This window comes from Sphaeramia orbicularis, chromosome 16, assembly GCF_902148855.1.
Source record: "Sphaeramia orbicularis chromosome 16, fSphaOr1.1, whole genome shotgun sequence".
NCBI classification, from domain to species: Eukaryota; Metazoa; Chordata; class Actinopteri; order Kurtiformes; family Apogonidae; genus Sphaeramia; species Sphaeramia orbicularis.
This window is the reverse complement of record NC_043972.1, coordinates 9,998,647-10,021,051: the sequence shown is the minus strand read 5'-3', so window position 1 is coordinate 10,021,051 and position 22,405 is coordinate 9,998,647. Positions and strand designations below refer to the sequence as shown.

At 35.4% G+C, this 22,405-nt stretch overlaps 1 protein-coding gene across 1 annotated transcript in view; it reads right to left on the bottom strand.

Moving 5' to 3' along the window:
• The window catches only part of ube3d (ubiquitin protein ligase E3D), a 52,019-nt gene that overhangs the window by 20,260 nt on the left and 9,354 nt on the right, over window positions 1–22,405 (bottom strand). Inside the window, exons 4-9 of the mRNA XM_030157116.1 lie at window positions 20,388–20,610; window positions 17,515–17,587; window positions 17,351–17,429; window positions 14,334–14,442; window positions 11,509–11,675; window positions 1,237–1,375 (exon numbers count right to left, since the gene is read on the bottom strand). Of these exons, the coding sequence (XP_030012976.1) occupies window positions 1,237–1,375; window positions 11,509–11,675; window positions 14,334–14,442; window positions 17,351–17,429; window positions 17,515–17,587; window positions 20,388–20,610 (790 nt within the window). The remainder of the gene's footprint in view (window positions 1–1,236; window positions 1,376–11,508; window positions 11,676–14,333; window positions 14,443–17,350; window positions 17,430–17,514; window positions 17,588–20,387; window positions 20,611–22,405) is intronic.

Genomic DNA, 22,405 nt, shown 5'->3' with positions numbered 1-22,405 from the left:
AGTGCTTCAGTTTCACACTCAAAGTTTGTCTTTTATGCATTGTAATTGTCTCTGTCAACTCACCATATAATTTTTTTTAGTATTTTTTTTATTTATTTTTGAATCAATTACTAGAAATTTCAGGTGACCCCATTTGAATTCCAGGTGACCCCACGTGGGGTCCCGACTCCAAGCTTGAAAAACACTGGTTAAGTGTGAAAAAAGTAAAATTACATTCTGAAAATGTTTACATTTTCAAACTACCTTTTAAAGAATGTGTATCAAATGAACAACCTGAAATTAATAATAATAATAATAATAATAATAATAATAATAATATAATAATAATGGAGATTTATATAGTGCTTTTCCATTAACGCGTACTAAAAGCACATATTAGGGCTGCACAATATTGGAAAAACCTGACATTGCAATTTTTTAAAACCCTGCAATATATATTGCGATATGAATAAACACTCAGGAGTATATAATACCTGAGTGGCACCGACATAAATGGACAAACAAATTAGTTGCATTTCCTCTCATTGTGGCAATGGGTAGTAGGCACTGTCAACACAACACACGTTTCAATATCATCCTTCTTGCAGCCGAAATAATTCCAGATAACTTTCTTTTTGGCACCAAGTCTTTGTTTACGTTAATTTTCATTTCAGGTTGTTCAAATTTGTTTAGGTTATTCACATTTTATTGTTAAAGGATAGTTTATTAATGTAAATATTTTCATAAAGTAATATTAAAGAGAGAAATATTGGAGTCATTATTTATAGGTTATTATATTATTATTTTACTTCAGATAATATTGGTCTGTATGTGTAACCTGAACTAAAACCAGTTCATCCCCCATGGATATTAATATCTTCAGTTTCAGGTTATTCACATTTTATTGTTAAAGGATAGTTTGTTAATGTAAATATTTTCATCATTTAATGTTATTTTTAGACAAGGAGAAAAAATTTGAGTTGTCATTATTTAAAGCCATCATTTAGTATTATTATTTCACATTAAACCCAGAAGAAGATTATTTGGAACCTGAACTAAAACCACTTCAACACCCTTGCATGTTAATATTTTCAGTGTAATTTTTAGGCTTTGTAAATTCATCTCAGGCCGGATTGGACCCATCATGGGGGTCGGTTTTGGCCCGTGGGCTAGATGTTTGACACCCCTGTTCTACATGGATCAACATGTCATAAGCCACGACCTGTTGCCCTTTACAGCCCATAAGAACTGTCTTACCTGATAGGACCTCATGCAACGCATGGACGCAGGAAGTGTAGCGTTGCTGTCACACACCACTTGCAGCAGCTCCTCACACACCTTCAGCGGCAGCACCACAGGATGTCCGACGGCGCTGACCTCCCAACTCGTTATGATGCTGGAAACACACGCAGTTAAAGTGATTTATAGTGACTGCCGCAGCATTATACAACCAAGATGATACCAGGATAGCTGCTGGAAATCCCACACTGAAGCTTCCACAGTGTGCAGCTTTAATTAAGCGCTTTCAGAGCGTAAACTGAACTGAATAATAACTGATGCATGAATGTGGATTGATTATGGGTTTGTGTGGCATCGATAAACGTCTGTGTGCGAGAGAGAGAAGATGAGAACGAAATGAGAAGAGGAAGAGTGATGGAGAGAGCACAGATTGATGTACTGTCAGAGTGTGGTGCTGATCCAGTTTGTTTGGGTGACATTTAGCCATCTGTGCAGTTCTGGGGAGGGAAAAGTTCGCCTGAAAGTTTCAGGACTTCTGCTTCACTGTGATTCCAAGCATGGAAACAGTCGAGCAGTCAACAGTTAAGATAAGATAAGATGTGCTTTTATTAGTCCCACAAGGGGAAATTCCAGAAAACAGTGGGAGCGCCTCATGGTTTTGGTACACTGTGATGACAGCCTACCAGGGCTGTGTATCAGCAAGAATCTGGTGATACAATACAAATCGCAATACTAGGATCACGATACGATATATCACGATATATTACGATGCTGTTAAAAGGCAATTTTTTTTAATTAGTTTTGTTTCTTTTTTTAAATGATTATTTCCTTGAAGAATTGAATTACATCAAAAATATGCACAAATACTAAACACATTTTTATTTGATCACAACAGGAACTAATGCTATATCACAAAATGTTCCTGTGTTCAAACCTAAATTCTGTTTTACAGACATTACAGTTTAAGATCCTGTTCAAATGTTCGTATTCTTTTAGTTCAGAACGAACATCAGAACATTATTTTAGTTCAATCCCAACAAAGGAACTAACATTATTTAATAAAAGAGTGTTACATAATAATAAATAAAATATGAACAAAAAAAAAACAAAAACTAAAATGAACCTCCACAATATCTGCATTTGAATAAATACCTAAAAATATTGATACAGTACTTTTTAATATCGATACAGTACTGTGAAATGAAATATCGCGATATATTGCAGAACTGATATTTTCTTACACCCCTACAGCCTACAGGTCCTGTTTTAGCCTGGAGTTATCAAGGTTATTATCGTTAATGAAAACTAATACAATGACAAAAACTACAATTGAAAAAACATTTTTGTTACTGAAATAAATAAATGAAACTGTATTGTGTGCTTACACAACTAAAACATACAAAAATTACGGATAAAATTCCCTTCATTTTCATCTTTGTCAATATCCGATTGATATGAAATCGATTTATTTCGCCCTAGCAATTTTAGCTAGCAGCACCCTACGACACTTGACGGTCCGTCACTTCTCATCACTTGTGGTTTCCAGTCGTCTTCTGGTCCCCACTCTACCTGGAAACATGGAGACTAAAGTTGGGAGAAAGCAGCAGAGTCCGGTCTGGGATTTATGGGAATATAACGGCAAGGAAGATAAAAGATTTGACGAAACTAAAATTAATACTAAAACTAAACTAAAACTAAGCATTTAGAAAAAAAATGAAAACTAATAAAAACTAGCAAACCTGCTTTAAAAACTAATTAAAACTAACTGAATTAGATGAAAAAAAAGTCGAAACTAAATAAAACTAAACTATAATGAAAAATCCAAAACTATTATAACTTTCGTAGTTATAACCCCCTCAGTGCACCCCCCATATACTTGACCTACTCTCAGTGACACCTGAGATATTATTTCAATGAAACGGTCTGTTTTAGTGTCATGAAAGCTGCTGTATGTGCTTGTGTTCCTTTTCATTTCATTTATTAGTTTATTATATCGTGGACAATCCCAAATAATTAACTGTATCAATAACAGTGAAAAAAGGGGCAGTTTTAGCCAACACGGCTAGTGTTCTGCTGTAGTCCCTGGCCTGATGACAATAGGCACCCTTAATATTTTATTCTGAAGCTCTTGCACCTTAACACTGTAATATTCATATTTTATTTTATTGTTCTTATACAGTCCCTTTGCAATAAGTGTTTTGCTGCTAAATTGAACTGAGCTGCTAAACTGATTTTCGTTGTTCCTGTGACAGTGACAACAAAGATACCGTGATATATTGCAAAACCAATATTTTCTAACACGCCTAGTTGATTCGTTGGTGGATTTGGTGGTCTTAAGTGTGTTCTGGTACCAGACTGCCCCCTGCTGGTCAGAGTTTGGAATATGAACACTGCACAGAACCCAGTTAAATATGGAAGAAGGCATATATTTAAAAAAAAAAAAAGATTTTTGGGATATTAATAATAGTAACTGGGTCTTTAATATGAGGATCGATTTCAACCAGAAAATGAGTTTTTTTCACCAAACCGTTGAAACTTCCAGACTTTCAGTTCGATTTAGTACCTATAGTCTAGTAATTACCTAACCTAACCCTGTCCCCCATGAATGCATAATGTTGGCAGAAGTGTTTTCAGCTACTGTGCATCTTCCAAATATAAAGAACTGCAAGCTGCTCTCCAAACAGTCCCATTCACTGCCCGTGGAGATCTTAAAACTTTATTATCTGATGGTCTTGTGATTCTTGTAACTGTTTTCATTAATTCCTTGTTTATTGTGTTGTTTCTGTCGGCTGATTGTGTTCCTATAAATGCTTCTTATTCTCTGATCTCTCTTAGGAAAGAAAGTCTAACCTCAGTGAAACTCCTGATTCAAAGAAGACTAAATAAATCAGGGACGTCAAACTCCAGGTTCCACATTCAGCCCAATTTGATCTCAACGAGGTCGGACCAGTAAAATAATAACATAAGAACCTATAAATAATGACAACCCCAAAGTGTTCTCTTTGTTTTAGTGCAAAAAAACCCCCAAAAAACATTTAATTATATAAATATTTACATTTACAAACTACCCACACAAAAAAGATGTGAATAACCTGAAAAAAATTACATCTCTTAAGAAAAATCAGTGCAGTTTTAACAATATTATGCTTCAGCTTATCATTTATACATGTGTATTACAGTTCGGATTTACAAAGGAAGAATATTGTTAAAATTACACTTAATTTTAAAATATTTCAGGTTCATATTTGTTCTGGTTATTGTTAAAGGATAGTCTGTTAATGTAAATATTTTCATAATTTAATGTTATTTTTGCACTAAAACAAACAGAAAAATTTGAACCTGTCATTATTTACAGGCATAATGTGATATTATTTTTTCGCATTAAACCAAGAAGAAAATTTGGAGTCATTATTTAGAGTTATTATGCTATTATTTCACTGGTCTGTATGTGCAACCTGAACTAAAACCAGTTTAACACCATTGGTTAATATCTTCCGTGTAATTTTTTTCACTTGTCATTATTTATAAGTTGGTGTGATAGTATTTTAGTGGTCCGACCCACTTGAGACCAAAGCAGGGCTTTGTATGGCCCCTAAACTAAAATGACTGATTGTCAATATGTTCAGTCTAATTTTTGCTTTTCACTAATCCATCCAATGGTCTGGATTGGAACCTTTTGACGGGCTGGTTTTGGCCTGTGGGCTGCATGTTCGACACCCCTGAAATAAGTGAATAAAATACCACTTCATAGTGCTTATAGTGTTTATGCATAATATCTCGTATCTCTTGTAGGAGGACTGATTATTTATGTATCAGACCAAGGCCCAGTCCAAATTCACCCCTTGGCCCTTGCACTTGGCACTACCCGTTGAAACTGAGTTGTAAGGGGTAGGGGTTGAAATATTCTCCTCTGAAATGATCCAACCCTTCCAGACCTGTTACGTCATCAGCAGTCATCGATGCCGCGATAAACAGATGCGACAGCTTTGTTTCCGAAAGAATTTCCCGTGCCGTCGGCAGCTGTAACCATCTCTGTTCCATGGGCTTTAAGCATCTTTTTACTGCTATCAACCACAAACTGCAGAAATGCGATCTAAAACACACTGAAACCCCATTAAACAGTCGGTGAAATGATTAAGTTGTTTACGAAGAATATCCGTACATTTGTGTGTGTCTTTCATCACACTGCTGCACTTTTTTGCTGTGTTTACCTCCATCTTGCTGATGATTCAAACAGAATTATGGGAGGTTTCTCATACTGCGGTCGTGAAAAATCTCTGTTTAGAGAGCCAAACAGCCCCTCCCCCTTAGCCCCTCCCCTCCGACCTATTGAGAATCGGGACACGCCTACCCCTTCATGTGAACGTGCAAAACAGAGGGGGAGGGGTAAGGGGGAGGGGCCAAGGGGTGAATTGGGATTGGGCCCAAATGTTATAGAAAAGCGCTATTTCGTCACTGTTGGGTGGAAACCTCTTTTGTCCAAAATGGTTATTTTTCAGGAAACTGGAAGTACAATGTATATTCTAAATAAATGAATGGAGTAAAGAGATGTAGACACAAGCCGTTTTCAACACTTTTCTAAAACCATCAGGCCATCAGGAGGACTGACCAATATAATAATTTTATAACAGAACTAGAAAAGCACTCGGAGAGCGCAGACCTCCGCCAAGGCAGATCAGGTGGCCCCCGTGCCCCCCCACCCCTGATCACCACCAAAATTTAATCATTTATTCCTTGTGCCAGTATCAACATTTCCTGAAATTTTCATCCAAATCCATCCATAACTTTTTGAGTTATCTTGCACACAAACAGACAAACCACTGCCGGCAAAAACATAACCTCTTCAGCAGAGGTAAAAAAAAAAAAGGACCAAAAATGGACTTATGAGGTTTCCGCCCAACAACGATGATTTAATAAATTCCATTCGACTCAGTTTCCTCTCTCCATTTGCATCTGCTTCAACTGGACTGTGATGGGCCTGCAACTTTCACTCAACTCATAATCAAGTCACTGCCATTAGTGAGCAGCGTAATCCACTTAGGCGTTGGCTCGCTGATTCTCCAGCCAATTATTGGCAGTTTTAACACCACGTACTGCGAGCTGGAGCCGCAGTCGTCTGTAACCAACTGTATCCCGAAAAAAAGAGGACTATCATCTGGGGAATTCAGCTCCCCAGGCATAACATTTAATTTAAAAATGTCAGAGATGAGTGATGAAGGATGAATGGTAGATTATGTAGGGTGGGGAATGGAAGTAGCTTTGCAACACTTCAAAGACGTGTCAGAAATACTGTCGGATTAATTCAGGAAACGTGACGCGCTCTGCAGGCAGGACGGAGCTGTGGAAGATGAAGAAGATAAGGGTTCAAACACTGTCACTTTTTTTACAGTTTGTCCACCTGAGAGCACCGACAAGTTTATTTTAGATAGAAAATCAGGGCTGTTAAACTCCTTTTCATTCAGGGGCCATAAACAGCCCAAAACAATGTCAACTGAGTAAAATACAGTAAAATAAGAACATAATAATAGATAAATAAGGTCAACTCCAACATTTTCTTTGTTTTAGAGAGAAAAAACTAAAATTACATGATGAAAATATTTACATCTACAAACTATCCTTTAAAAAAAAAATGTGGAAAAACATGAACCTGAAATTTCTTAAAGGGCTCATATTTTTCTAAACCCACTTTTATTAGTCTTTGGTTGTTGTAGAAGATGACGGTGTTTCCATGGTAACTATGGAGCCTCTGAACGTCCAAATGGGTCATATCTGAGGACCATGAAAAGATGAAGAATTGTATTTTACACCAATTATTTACATGTATTGATAGGATTAGTGGATCAAGAGGTATTAAACTTTTACTTTAACTGATACTTATATTTTTTAAATTCTTGACTGTCTTATAATTGATGTGTGTATTTTACTTAGGCACCTTTCAGAATATAAAACTAAATTTCATTGCGCTGTACAATGGTATTTTGCAATGACATTTTGCTATTCTATTCTATTCTATTCTATTCTAGTCTAGTCTAGTCTAGTCTAGTCTATTCACAAATGCACAATACATTTAGCATATTTGTTCAGGTTATTTACATTTTTGTAAGAGGACAGTTTATAAATGTAAAAATTTTCATGTAACTATTCTTTTCACACTGAAACAAAAACAAAAATTTGGAGTCATCATTATTTATTGGTTATTATAATAGTAATACTAAACTAAAACCATCAATACTGAACTAAAATCATGTTGAGACCCTTGAGTGTTTTTTTTTGTGAAAGGATGGTTTATAAATGTAAACATTTTCCTAGAATTTAACATTTTAACCCTAAAACAAAGACAAACATATGGAGTTGTCATTCATCGGTTATTATGATAGTAATGTTAAACTAAAACCATCAATCACGAACTAAAATCATGTTGACACCCTTGCTTGTTATCTTCAGTGTCATTTTTACACTCTGCTAATTCATCCCACGGGCCTGATTGGACCAGTTGGTGGGCCGGTTTGAGCCCACGGGCCTCATGTTTGACACCCTTGTACATAACTGTACACTCGGTGGGTTTTCAACCACAACAAACTTCAGGTTAAGTGTTCTGATGAAACCTTTCCTCAGTTTAATGCGTCGCTTTGAACGCGGAGCTGAGAAGAACCTGGTTTCATGAGGCTTTTGTGTGTAATTTCCTATTTTTTCTGTCAGTCAGCCGGCGGGCTCGTCAAAACGGCACAAACAACAAAACTTCCTTGTTCTGCTTCCACTCCAACCGGGCTGCAGGGGAGGAAAGGAGGGAAAAATGCTGAGTGCTGATTCCGATGAAAATAATGAGAGTGGAAGGCTTTTTCAGTGGGGTGCTGCTGTACTGAACATGGAGAACCACATGCAGCACACCCACCTACACCTTTCTAATTCATCACAGTGAAGAAAGCACACACAGACTCACTCCAGTCAAAACAGCATCTCCTCCATGTGCAACTAATACGACTGTGGCTTACGCAACCGACAACCCCGAGACGACCAGTGTCTTTGATGGAAATCTACCTCACAAAATAATATGCAATTATTTGTGAGCAGGGAAGTTTAGTGTAAAGCAAGGGTGTCAAACATACGGCCCGTGGGCCAAAACCGGCCTGCCAAAGGGTCCAATCCGGCCCATGGGATGAATTTGTAAAATGCAAAAATTATATTGAAGACATTAATTCAACTTAGTGAAATATTATTTTAATCTACAGGGTGGGGAAGCAAAATTTACAATATTTTGAGGCAGGGATTGAAAGACAGTGTATGACCAATTAGTTTATTGAAAGTCATGAGAATTTATTTGCCACAAGAAAATTGACATAATAGAAAATGTTTTTATTCTATGTGTCCTCCTTCTTTCTCAATAACTGCCTTCACACGCTTCCTGAAACTTGCGCAAGTGTTCCTCAAATATTCGGGTGACAACTTCTCCCATTCTTCTTTAATAGTATCTTCCAGACTTTCTCCTAATAGTTTTGCTCATAGTCATTCTCTTCTTTCCATTATAAACAGTCTTTATGGACACTCCAACTATTTTTGAAATCTCCTTTGGTGTGACGAGTGCATTCAGCAAATCACACACTCTTTGACGTTTGTTTTCCTGATTACTCATATGGGCAAAAGTTTCTGAAAAGGTATGGATAATAGTGTTAGGTATGATTATGACATCAATATATGTTTGGTTTCAAAACAATTGACGTAGTGCCTGCTGAGAAAAAACAACTAAATGTTCATTGTAAATTTTGCTTCTCCACTCTGTAGATAGTTGAATTCTTAACTTTAATCACATATTAGTCAGTATTAGTATTAGTCAGTATTAGGATTTCTTGGTGTCACTGGTTAGTGTTGAAGGTCTTAGGATAGGTCACTTCTTGGTCAACATACTAAACTGACAGATTTATGGTCTTTTAAATACACATGTCCACAGACGATTGTAAACAACAAGAGACAAGAGGAAAACACTGTCAATATAGGGTTTTATCTGCTTGACTTTAGAGTCAGATGACACCAGTCCGTTTTCTGTGACCCAGCCCACCTGGCACAAGGGGGTCAGCCCATAGTTTGAAGATCAGTTTACAAGGATTAATAAAAGTGATGTGCAATGGAAAGTCTGGATCCATTTCCCCGCTTGGGGTGTGGATCCTCAGCTGAGTTATGTTTTGTTTGTGAGGACATCAAGTCAATAATTAAAGTTATAAAAATGAGACCAAAAAGAATCTGGACTTCTTCTTGGAGCTTCCAACAAAAGAACAGGTTAACAATAGATAAAACACTATGAATACAGTGAATAGGACACAAATAGTAGAAAAATATATATAAATAAATAATGCACGTAATAAAAACTAAACCAAGTTCAATGTTGCACTGAGATTGGGACAAATATTGTACAGTTCATCTTAGAGTACAGGTGTCAAACATAGGGCCCGTGGGCCAAAACTGGCCCACCAACAGGTCCAATCCGGCCCACCCCATTCTGTCTGTTATTAAATGTTTTGTGCATTTGTAGATCCACTGTGATCTGTAAGTTCTAACGCACATATGTGAGTGATAAACTGAGGAAGAATATTGTCAAAATTGCACTTATTTTTCTTAATAAATTTCAGGTTGTTCGTGTTATTCCCATTTGAAAGGAAACTTTGTCGATGTTCACACTTTCATACGGTACTTTTACTTTTTTTTCACTGTTATTATTTTACAGGTCTGGGCCATTTCAGATCATATTGGGCTGAAGGAACCTAAGCCTAAAACCTACATGAAAATATTTACATTTACTATCTACTATTACAACTACTACTATTTACTATTAATATTAATTAGAATTTTACAAAAAAAGGGAAAAACCATGAACAACCATGAACAACCTGAAATAAGCTGAAGAAATGAAGTTGAAAATAAGTGCAATTGTAGCAATATTCTGCCTGTTACTAAATGTTTTGTGCATTTGTAGATCCACTGTGATCTGTAAGTTCTAATGCACATATGCGAATGATAAACTGAGGCAGAATATTGTCAAAATTGCACTTATTTTTCTAAATAAATTTCAGGTTGTTCATGTTATTCCCATCTGAAAGGAAACTTTGTCGATGTAAACACTTTCATACTGTAATTTTACTTTTTCGTTGTTTTTATTTTACTGGTCCGGCCCATTTTAGATCATACTGGGCTGAATGAGTCTGACACCACTGTTTTAGTAGAACAAAAATAAAATCTACATGAAAATATTTACATTTACTATCTACTATTACTACCACTATTACTATTTACTATTAATATTAACTATCATTTTATAAAAAAGGGAAAAACCATGAACAACCGTGTACAACCTGAAATAAGTTGAAGAAATTAAGTTGAAAATAAGTACAATTGTACCAATATTCTGCCTGTTACTAAATGTTTTGTGTATTTGTAGATCCACTGTAAGTTTTAATGTCTGTATGTAAATGATAAACTGAGGCAGAATATGGTTGAAATGCACTCATGGTTGTTCATGTTATTCCCATTTTTTTAAGGAGAGCTTGTAGATGTAAAAATTTTCTTTTTTTTAATTTTCTTTTATTTTATTAGTTTATTTAATAGGGACCATGCATATTCATGAACATTGCTGTATAAAAAACATACCTGTGTAAATATGCCAGAATTAGTAAAAATAACTACTTTTCATCTGCAGTCCCTCAGCAGGCGACAGATTCAAGACATAAAACAGCCAACATTGATACGCCACTCGTTCGCTAAAAAATAAAAAATTTAAAAATACACATAAATCAAAACAAACAAAATACAAACAGACATAGGATGATCACACAGGCATTAGCCTATACATTCACCTCTATACTTACATATAATTCAACAGGGAAAGTGTACGGGTGATGAAATGTATGTCAATTAAAAGTGAGTGTATCTCTGTTTTTTTAGGAGCCACTCGAAAGCAAAGAGGAAACGTTGGAGTTGTCATTATTTATATGTTAGTATGTTATTATTTTCCTGGTCCGACCCAGTTGACATCATACCGGGCTGAACATGGAACCTGGACTACAGTGCGTTTGACATCCCTGGTATAAAATCCACTATTAAGACCTGAAATCTGCTCCTCAACTAAGTAGTGTTTAAACCATCCCAGAGAGCGGAGACAGGTGGTGATTGAAAATGTGCATGGAAAGATAAGAGAAAAAGATTAAGGAGAGGAAAACAAAGATAGAAGGAGGTGGAGGAGGATAGGAGGGGGTCTGTTGGGGGGAAGGGGGAGGGGGGGGTGCATTGTGTTTCCTGGCTTACTCTCTCTGCTGGGAGTCAGCGTCGGAGCAGCAGATGTAGAGGAGTTTCAGGGCTGGTGATGCTCTGGGTGATGGACTGTGAGGATCAGAGGAGCTCGTCGACCTCTCGCCCTCCGCGTGAGTCTGAGAGATGGATGCGACGAGGGAGTCGCTGTTCAGCAGCCACAACTGCAGCGAAAACAGACGAGTCACTTAACACGAAAACATGAGCCTGATGTCCCTCCATCACATAAACCAGGGCTGTTGAATGCATTTAGTTCAGGTTCCACATTCAGACCAGTCTGATCTAAAGTGGGTCAGATCAATAAAATAATAACAGAAAAACCTAGAAACCTATAAGTCATAATTTTTCATTTACACATGTGCATTACAACTTAAATAATGACATTAAATTATAGAAATATTTACATTTTACAAACTATCCTAACAAAAAGATCAGATAAGATACTTTATTGTACAAAATGTAAAATGAAAGTTAGGTGCACAATCAGGATGCACACTGGTAAATAGTAATAGTAATAAACAGTGATAATAACTACAAAAATATATAATAAAAACAAAATATGCATCACTCACAGATCAATATCCATTCATTCATTTCCTCACACATCAGCCTCCTTCATTTATCACACAGCAATACGTCACACACACGTTAGTGCCAAAAAGACGTGAATAACCTGAAGAAACAGAAATTTCTTGAAAAATTTTTTTAAAAAGTGCAATTTTAGCTTCAACTTATCATTTATACATGTGCGTTACAGATCCGATCTACAAATACACAATAACAAATTCAATAACAGGCAGAATATTGTAAAATACCACTTTTTCTTAAAAACATTTCACGTTGTTCATAGTTGTTTAGATTAGTCACATTTTCATAGAATTTTCATTTTTTACACTAAAGCAAAAAGAAAAATGTGGAGTTGTTCTGTATGTGGAACCTGAACGTAAATGATTTTGACACCATTGTTTGTTAATACCATCTGTGTAATTTTAGCAAATGGTTCAGGAGTTATTTGAATACTGTAAGTAGGGCTGTGTATTGGCAAGAATCTGGCAATACGATACCAATCACCAGACTAGGATCACGAGACGATTTATCACAATATATTATGATACTGTTCACAAGACAATATTTTGTTTTTGTTTCTTTTTTAAAAGATTATATCCTGGAAAATCTTAATGTGCAGCATTTGGATAAATAAAGTTTGAATATGCGGGTTTACCAGTACAAAAATCACACAAATAAATAAATAAATAATGTTTTAAAGACATTACAGTTTAACATCCTGCCTAGTTTTGCTCTTTTGAAGCAAAACTAGTCCAGTTGAACCTTGAAGATCTACCAAGAAGAACAATGACCTGGGAAAATGAGAAATTGAATGAGAAACTGTTCTTATTTTAGTTCCAAATTTTTAACAATATTATGCTTATTACCAATTAATATAACGGCTAAAACTGACTTAGGGGGGTCAAATGAGTGGCCATTTTTGTCAAAAAAAAAAAAAAAAGTTGTAAGAAACGCATAGAACTGTGTTGAAATAATGCTAAACCATTTGTGTACAGACTACTGATATTATTTGACAGCGGAAGCTCTATTTTCACAAATATTGGATTTGGAATAGCACATGTATGTGAAAACTTTGGCTGGTGAACAGACGTGACATTACCCATGATGCTCTGGTCAGTACCAGTACTTTATTAGGAATAAACTTATAGACTTACTATTGCTAATTCTCCTCTTGTTCATAAATGTTAGTATTGTGGATCTAAAACAATAACAGCTGACACAAAACACAAAATGTGTCAGTGGACGGATGTGACATGGTTGTTACAGATCCCATCATACTGATGCTCGGCAGCCATGTCACCATTTACACTAATGATCCCTGTGCAAAAACTAGGATCAGAATTATTTATCGTATAGTTTATCATCATATTAAAGAGGAAATAACAATATAGAATTGTTATTTCTTTATAAAAATGCTTATTATTAGAAAACTGTGGATTTAAAAAGTGACGTGTGACATTCTTAATGTATGTATTGGCGTAACATAAGCAGGATGGATCAGCACCATACTCCAGATTGAACCTGTAAAAATAAAACATGTGATATGTAGGATAGAATCTGGGAAGAAAAACTGGGGAATCTAAAAGAATAGAATATTTGTTTTTCAGGTAAATTCATTTAAAATATAACTTGGCCATTTGTGACATGAAAATATAGCATTAATTGTGATGAAATTGGACATTTTTGAGCTGAAAACATAGTTCATATGACCATCAACATGTTGAACAGAACTGAAATCCTGTACATTTGCAGAACTTGCATTTATCAACACAAAGTTCCTTTGGGGATTCACTTAGATTGATTTCTTATGCACAAAGACAGAAATAAGACCTCTAAGCACATTTTAGCCGATAATAATATAATAACTAATTTAATATTTTATACCACTAAAACAAAGAGAAAAAGTTGTCATTATATTTGACACCCCTGCTTTAGAGGGCCGGTTTTGGCCCACAGGCTGTGTGTTTGACACCCCTGTACTAAGTGATATGACATTATAACATCGACGATTCTGGCCCTTGAACCATTCGTCATTAATCACTCGACAGCTGTTGCCTATTTTCCACCATGTGTTACTGTTCTTTCATAATCCACTTCTGTTTAAGAGGATGTAAAGTCATCCAAATCACAGCCAATCAGCTTTGATTACCCTTGAATTACCAGCCATATCACTCTTTAGCCATTTCTGAAAAGATGGAGGAGTCTATTTTTACTGCAGTGTCGCAGTTTGTTTGATTATGCCGGTTTGTTCTTACCAATAAAACGGCTTTTCCATCAGGAGTCTGGACAGAAAAACGGAAGGTGCTCTGGGAGTTGGACAGCTCCAGCATTCTGGCTGCGACAATCCTCTCCACGAACAGAGATCTGACCAAGAAAATGAGGACATTTACATATTTAATCTTAAGTAGTGTGGGTGTCATGTGAAACTTTCAGTCATTAACCTTTGTGCTTGAAAACTACTTGATATTCCAACGCACTTATTAAATTGGATCTAATCTGCATTTATTTCACTGTCATTCTGAAAAGGTCTGAACATGGTGTTGATGTGCGTCCCTCATTCCCAGGTGTTTCTGTGAAATCCAGTTAAGAGCTGGAGCAGATGCACTATATGGACAAAAGTATTGGGACACGTTGAATTCAGGTGTTTCTTTTCTAACGGGTCAGTTACAAACTAACCTGAACATACAGTATATGAACAACCTGGAATTTCTATCAGGTCTAAAAATAAGTTAAATTGTACCAATATTCTGCCTGTTTCTAAATGTTTTGTGCATTTGTAGATAAGGATGTAAGAAAATATCGGTTCTGCAATATATCTCGATATCTGATTTCACAATACTGTATCAATATTAAAAAGTACTGCATCGATATTTTTAGGTATTTATTACAGATATTGTGGAGGTTCATTTTTGTTTTTTGTTTTCCTTTTCTTACATTTTATTTATTATTATTTAATACTCTTTTATTAAATAATGTTAGTTCATTTGTTGGGATTGTGCAAAAATGATGTTATGATGTTAGTTCTGAACTAATAGAATATGAACATTTGAACAACATTTATGTTTAAACACAGGAACATTTTGTGATATAGCATTAGATCCTGTTCTGATCAAATAAAAATGTGTTTAGTATTTTTTGTGCATATTTCTGGTGTAATTCAATTCTTCAAGGAAATAATCATTTAAAAAAAAAAAAGAAACAAACAAAAAATTTGCCTTTCAATAGTATTGTGATATATCATGATATATCATATTGTGATCCTAGTATTGTGATTTGTATCGTATTGCCAGATTCTTGCCAATACACTCCCCTATTTGTAGAGCCACTGTGATCTGTAAGCTGTGATGCACATGTGGAAATGATAAACTGAGGCAGAATATCGGTCAAAATACACTTACTTTCCTTAAATATTTCAGGTTGTTTGCAGTTGTTCAGGTTACTCACATTATTTGTGAAAGGATAGTTTTAAGTACTAACGTTTTTGTGATAATATGTCATTTACTTTATTACTTTAACCCTTTTATGACGGTTGTTGCTCCAGCGCTACATTATGCACTTACAGCATTCAACTGCGTGCAACTCCTGAACCGTTTGTGCTATTTACAAAATTCAAACGGCATCAGAAAGCTGAGATTCTGAGCTTTCCAGGGCTCTATATATGTTTACAAAGAGCCCCGCCCTGGCAGTGAGGGAGGGGTGGAAGTGGGCAGAGCAGAAAGTAGCAGATGGGGCAGGGCAGACAAAAGTATGTGTGGTCAATGAGAGACATATGATTTTCAGCTGTGTTTTTGCAGTGAATTCTTGTAAATAATTGTATATAATAGTGATAGTGGTGTTTTGGAGTATTCTTCTAGTGTTGGAAGAGTTGAAACTTTAGTTTTTGTAATCCCATAAAATTTCATTCTGAACATTTACTGTTGTTTTTCCTAATAAATGATAAAAAATGCAAGTCTTTTTTTCCCCCTATGACACAATGTTGTAAGCATTTATTACATAGAATAATGATAATTAATGGCCAGATATTGAGAATTTTTCCTGAAAAAGGTGCAAAAGAATTGGCAGAAAAGACTTTTTCTGACACTTTTCTTGCAAAGAAAAACAAAAAACAAAAAATTAAGAAATCTAGGCCTGTCACAATGGTAGTCCTTGGGTTAAAACAAAGAGAAAAAAATCTGAGTTGTTATTATTTATAGTTTTATTTATGTTATTATTTTACTGGTGTGGCCCATTTGAGATCAGACTGGGCTGTATATGGCCTCTGAGCTACAATGAGTTGGAAACCCCTGTTTTTATGTGTGCTTCTATGGAACTGGTCTTAAAAGCAGGACATGGGGGCTAAAAATTCAAACCAGATGAAGGCTAATGTTATGAAGCAAGTTTGGAGGCACTTTGGGTCTATTTTAAGAAAAAATATTTACAGAGATAAAAGAGAAACTATGTTTATATTATTTGACATTATATTTAATACAAAAATCTGCATGTAACACGGTCAAAAGGACACAAAAATTCTGTGTTTTTTTTTTTTGTTTTTTTTTTAATATCTCTTTATTCTCTCACAGGTAAATTTTGGGAATCGAATTAATTATGCAAGGCAGAGTGTTTCCCAAAAATGACCGATGTTGCAAAATCATTCTCGATTTATTTGTGGTTAAATGGGCAGGTTCTGCATGTAATGCGAGTGGACACAATGGGTTACATACAAAACCTGGAATGAGACTGAGATTGATGAAAAACCCACATGTCTGGATTAGAAAAAACCACTAGGATCGACACCTTTAACACAGCGTCTTTATTTAGAGTCTATAGAAGACCAGTTACAGACAATGTGGTCCAGATCAAATGCACTGACGCCTAGGTAGCTTTAATGTCCGTATTTGGGTCTTATTTTTGGACCCAATATTTGATTAAAAATTCATTAATTATGGGATGGCTCAGAGCAAGAGGATATTTTTTTTGCATTTATCTGAGGTCATCATTAGGTCCATCCTGGGGGAAATATGTCTACATTTACCTTTTTATTATTGGGTCTAAAAAGCTGGAAAAGTGACAGATAACAAAATAAACCCAGTTTCATAGAAGCACCCATCTATATATATATATATATATATATATGCATATATATATATATATATATATATATATATATATATATATATATATATATATATATATATATATATATATATATATATATATAAGGGTTTTATATAATCTAATATTTAATAATAAGATAATGCATTTTATATACTGATATAATGAGTGATTTTCTTGCCTGTTCATTGAAACCTCTGGCCTTCTGTCCCCGACACTTGGCTCCACGACCACCTGTGTGATGTACAACTTCAGGGTCCCTGTGAGCGAGGACAGAAAAGAACTCACATAAACAATGTTAGAAACACTGTCTATTTGTTACAAATCTGTGACAGTGATTCGTACCCGGTGCCACGGCTTCACCGACCTGGAACGAGCAGCTTTTGCAGGAGATGACAGCGAGTCTGTGGCAGGATTTCTGCACATATTACATACATTAAAAAAAAACAAAAAAAAACGAAACCCATCATCACAATGCACACTTTAACTGTGCTGATTCTAAACTGCAATCAATTGGCGCTATCACCGGGAAAGAAGAAAAAGGAGGACAGACAGAGGGAGATATATAGCAGGCAGATTACCATTTGTTCTCTTTTCTATCTGCCTTTTCTTTCTATTGCTCTGAGTTCCAGTCATGCAAAGAGAGACGCTCGTGCAGAGAATGATTAATGGAAGAATTTGGAGATCAATCCTCATCTAGAGTGGTTGAATCTGACTCAGTGATGCAGCTGTCTGAGGACGGTGTCTGTGCAGGCAAATATACCCTATTATAATAGTAGATCAAGCCAATTTATGGAGCTTATCAAAACATTGCCAATGAATATTTAGTGTTTTCACATCCTCCTTGTCCTTGGTCTTTGTTTGGTCTATTTTTTTTTTTTTTATCTTCTCTTGTGCATCCGTGCAAATTTTAAAATGTTAAGTTTGTAGATCGTAAAAATCAGACCGCTGAGTAAACATCAGAAATCAAACACCACGTAACACAAACAGTATTAGAAATAAAATGCAATATACTGAGTGGATCGGACCAGTAAAATAACATAATTATATATAAATAATGTCAAATCCAAACTTTTTTTCTATGTTTTTTGAGTGAAACGAGCAAAATTTCTACATTTACAAACTTTCCTTTGAAAACATGTGAATGACATGAACAAACTGAAATTTCTTAAGAAAATAAGTGTAATTTTAACAATATTCTGCCTCAGTTTTTCATTTACACATGTGCATTAGAACTCACAGATCACAGTGGATCTACAAATACACTAAACATTTAATAACAGGCAGAATATTGGTGCAATTATACTTCTATTAAGACATTTTTTGTGAAAATACTTTGTAAAGGTATACATTTTCCCCTAATTCTACTTTTTTTTTTACACTAAAAGAGAAAACTTTGTAGTTGTCATTATTTATAGGTTATTATGATAGTATTTTACAGATACGACCCACTGGAGATCAAACTGGTCTGTTTGTGGAAGCTGAATTAAATTATTACCACTGCCAAAGGAACGGCAGAGGTTATGTTTTCATCGGGGTTTGTCTGTTAGCAAGACAACTCAAAAAGTTATGGACGGATTTGGGTGAAATTTTCAGGAGATGTTGATACTGGCACAAGGAACAAATGATTAAATTTTGGTGGCGATTGGGCAGAGGTCTGTGCTCTGAGTGCTTTTCTAGTTGTTAATATCTTCTGCCATTTTTGCATTTCACAAATTCATTCTATGGGCCGGATTGGACCCTTTGGTGGGCCGGTTTTGGCCCGCGAGCCCTATGTTTGACACCTGTGCTATATTTGTACCAAACTTAGTGCAACACAAAATGCAACATTGAGCTTGGTATAGTTTTATCATAGATTTTATAATGTGCATTATTTATTTATACTGTTATATATTTTTCTATTGATTACACTGGGTTACAAAAAAATGTTTTTTGCAAGTTGTCTAGGTTTTTTCATCTGAATTAGGACCATTTTGCATCGCTAAATCCAAAAATGACATCTGTTTTTCTCAATCAGGTCAGGTTTTTTTGCTAATTTGATTTTGAAAAATTTGATCATCTCACAAAATTGATTACATTTTTGTGACTTTATCAGTTGATTTTTTTATATAGTTCTCACCCAAAATAAGTTTTAAGAGAAAAAAAATCATTTTCTAACAGGATGTATTTATTATTTATTATGTATTCACTGCAGATGTAGCAGAATACATCAGGCTTATTTTTGCAAGATCTTCTAGTCGAAGCCATTTCATTCACCTGTAATATTAAAAAAAACATTAATCATAAATTGGCAAAAGTAAAATCTTCAGAACTTATTTATTGCAAGAAATATGAAAGAATTTTGTATGGTATGATGTGAAAATGCCCATAAATGTAAGCAAAAATGTTAAAAAGCCAATATGTTGCATAGTTCAGAAAGTTGACCTGATTGAGCCAAATTAGTGTGATTTTTGGATTCAGCACACCAAAATTATCCTAAATCAGCTCAAAAAACTTAAACAATAAATTTGTTGTTGACCAGTGTTATTACCTCCGCCAAGGAACGGTGGAGGTAATGTTTTCATCTGGGTTTGTCTGTCTGTCTGTCTGTTAGCAAGATAACTCAAAAAGTTATGGACGGATTTGGATGACATTTTCAGGAAATGTTGATACTGGCACAAGGAACAAATGATTACATTTTGGTGGTGAATGGGGGAGGGGGGGACAGGTCTGTCTTGGTGGAGGTCTATGTCTTTTCTAGTTTTTATCCTGCTTTACTGTATTCATAGTGTTTTATCTGTTTTATCTTGCACTGCATCTACACTCCCAGTCAAAAGTTTGGACTCCCATTCTCATTTAAATGATATGAGATGGAACACAGATGACCAACCAGCGCTCAGCATTACTGGGAACTCCTTCAAGACTTTTGGAAAACATTTCAGGTGACTACCTCATGAAGCTCATCCAGAGAATGCCAAGAATGTGCAAAGCAGTAATAAAAGCAAAATGTGGTTGTTTTGAAGAATCTAAAATATAAAACATGTTTTTTTTTAACTGTTCATTCATAGTTTTGATGCCTTCAAGTGAGAATCTACAATGTAAATAGTCATGAAAATAAAGAAAAACCAGGTGAGTCCAAACTTTTGACTGGTAGAGTATGATGTAATATTTACACGACGATAAAGAAATCTGAATCTGAATAAATATGTGAATATGGTTTCTCTTGATGTGTGCTTCACCTTCGGATCCTGATTGTCTTGTGCACCGACAGCGCTCATTTCTTCAGTGAGTGTGTGTTCACAGCTTCCATCGCGGGCTAAAAGCAGGAACGTGTCACCCAGTAAACAATCGTCTGCTCGAGGCAACAACTTCTTACTAGGGAAGGGATCTGGGTGGCAACACCAGTCGTCCACGATGGCGTTCCAGTTTCCATTAGGCAGAGGGAGAACTCGCTTAAACGACCTGAGGAATGGGAGAGGAGGCAAAAATCCAAGAGCAGGAATGAAAAAACCCACTAAACTGTCAGTAGATGATGATAGAACAGACGCTATTCTCAGGGTTTTAATACTGGAAACTGAATATCAGGCAGAAACACACAGAGCTGCAGACTATTTACTGACAGTTTTTAAACATGACCTCAAACCACTTCACCTGTGTGTAGGGATGTAACGATATGAAAATTTTGTGTCACGGTTATTGTGACCAAAATTATCACGGTTATCATTACTATCACGATATTGTTACCTCTGCCAGGAGGTATTGTGATCACTTTGCTTTGTGTGTTTGCGTGTTTGTTTGTTAGCAAGATAACTCAAAAAGTTATGGATGGATTTTCATTAAATTTTCAGGAAATGTTGATACTGTGGCACAAGGAACAACTGACTAAATTTTGGTGGTGACCGGGGGGGCAGATCTGTCTTGGCAGAGGTCTACGCTCTCTGAGTGCCTTTCTTGTTGAAATGTGCACAAAATCTTCAAAAAGTACTTATACACACACTGAAATAATTTAACCGAGTTGTATTTTGAAAAATAAATGAATAAAATAAAATAATAGGCACAATGCACTTTCTTTTGGCAGAAACATTCAAATATTAACCCTTAGGGGTCTGAGTCTATTTTGTCCCTTTTTCAGTGCTTTTGATTTTGCCTTTATATATTATATAAACAAATGTTTACTATACCCATGTTTGGTATCTTTTTTTTCAGCACTACTTCATCTATCTCATCTGCCTATTATTTTTTCACTTTAACCTACTATATTAACATAAAAGGACAGAAAACACAAAAAGAATATATAAAATCCAATTTGAAAAATGTATATAATTTATTGCATAAATAGCACAAAGATGCTTAACGAACCTTTTCAAAGACTTTAAAAGTGAATATTGGTTCCAAGTATTAGGTATACAAAATTAAAATTGTAATTAATTAAAACTATAAAAAAATATTTGACCTAAAAGCATATCTTTACATAGGCATTTTCTCTGAAAAAGTGCGGTAATCAAACATTGTTATCATGATAATTAGAATTTAAATGGTAATACTAACCATTGGCAATATTACCACAGTTTGTTATACCAGTAATCGTTATATCCCTACTTGTGACTTGGCTGGAGTTTTCTATCACATTTACATTTATGTATTTGGTAGACGCATTTTTCCAAAGTGACTTACAGGGGAAATTACTATTACTTTTCCTTATTAATTCAATTCAGTTTTATTTGTAGAGCCCTATATCACAACAAGGTTGCCTACAGGGCTTTACAGAATTAGTTGGCTATGAAAACAAACAACAGTCCGACAAACAGTAGATGAAGGAAATGGATTCAAATATTGCATAACGAAATCAGTTAATTCTTTTTGAATAACCCTATACACACACACACACACACACACACACCAAATATAATAATAATAAATAACAATTCTGTTTTAATGCATTTCTCTTCCTGTTTTAATGTAGGTTGTGATGGATGCTGTCTACAGACACACCACTACCTAAAATCAGCTTTCTCTACTCTTTCTAAACCTTGTTTTGAAGAAAAAAAAAAAACTTGCTGTCAACTTTTAGTGGGTTAGTGCTGAAAATCACAGCCAGAGGGCAGGGGTCTGTGTAATGCAGCTATTGCAATTTTCAGCGTGTCACATTGCTGACCACAGAAAGCTCCGAGCTGAAGGCGGTGAGAACAACACCACTGTCTGACTGAAGCACCTCCAGGTACGAAACACAGCAGACGGTTCATGTGTGGACCTTTAC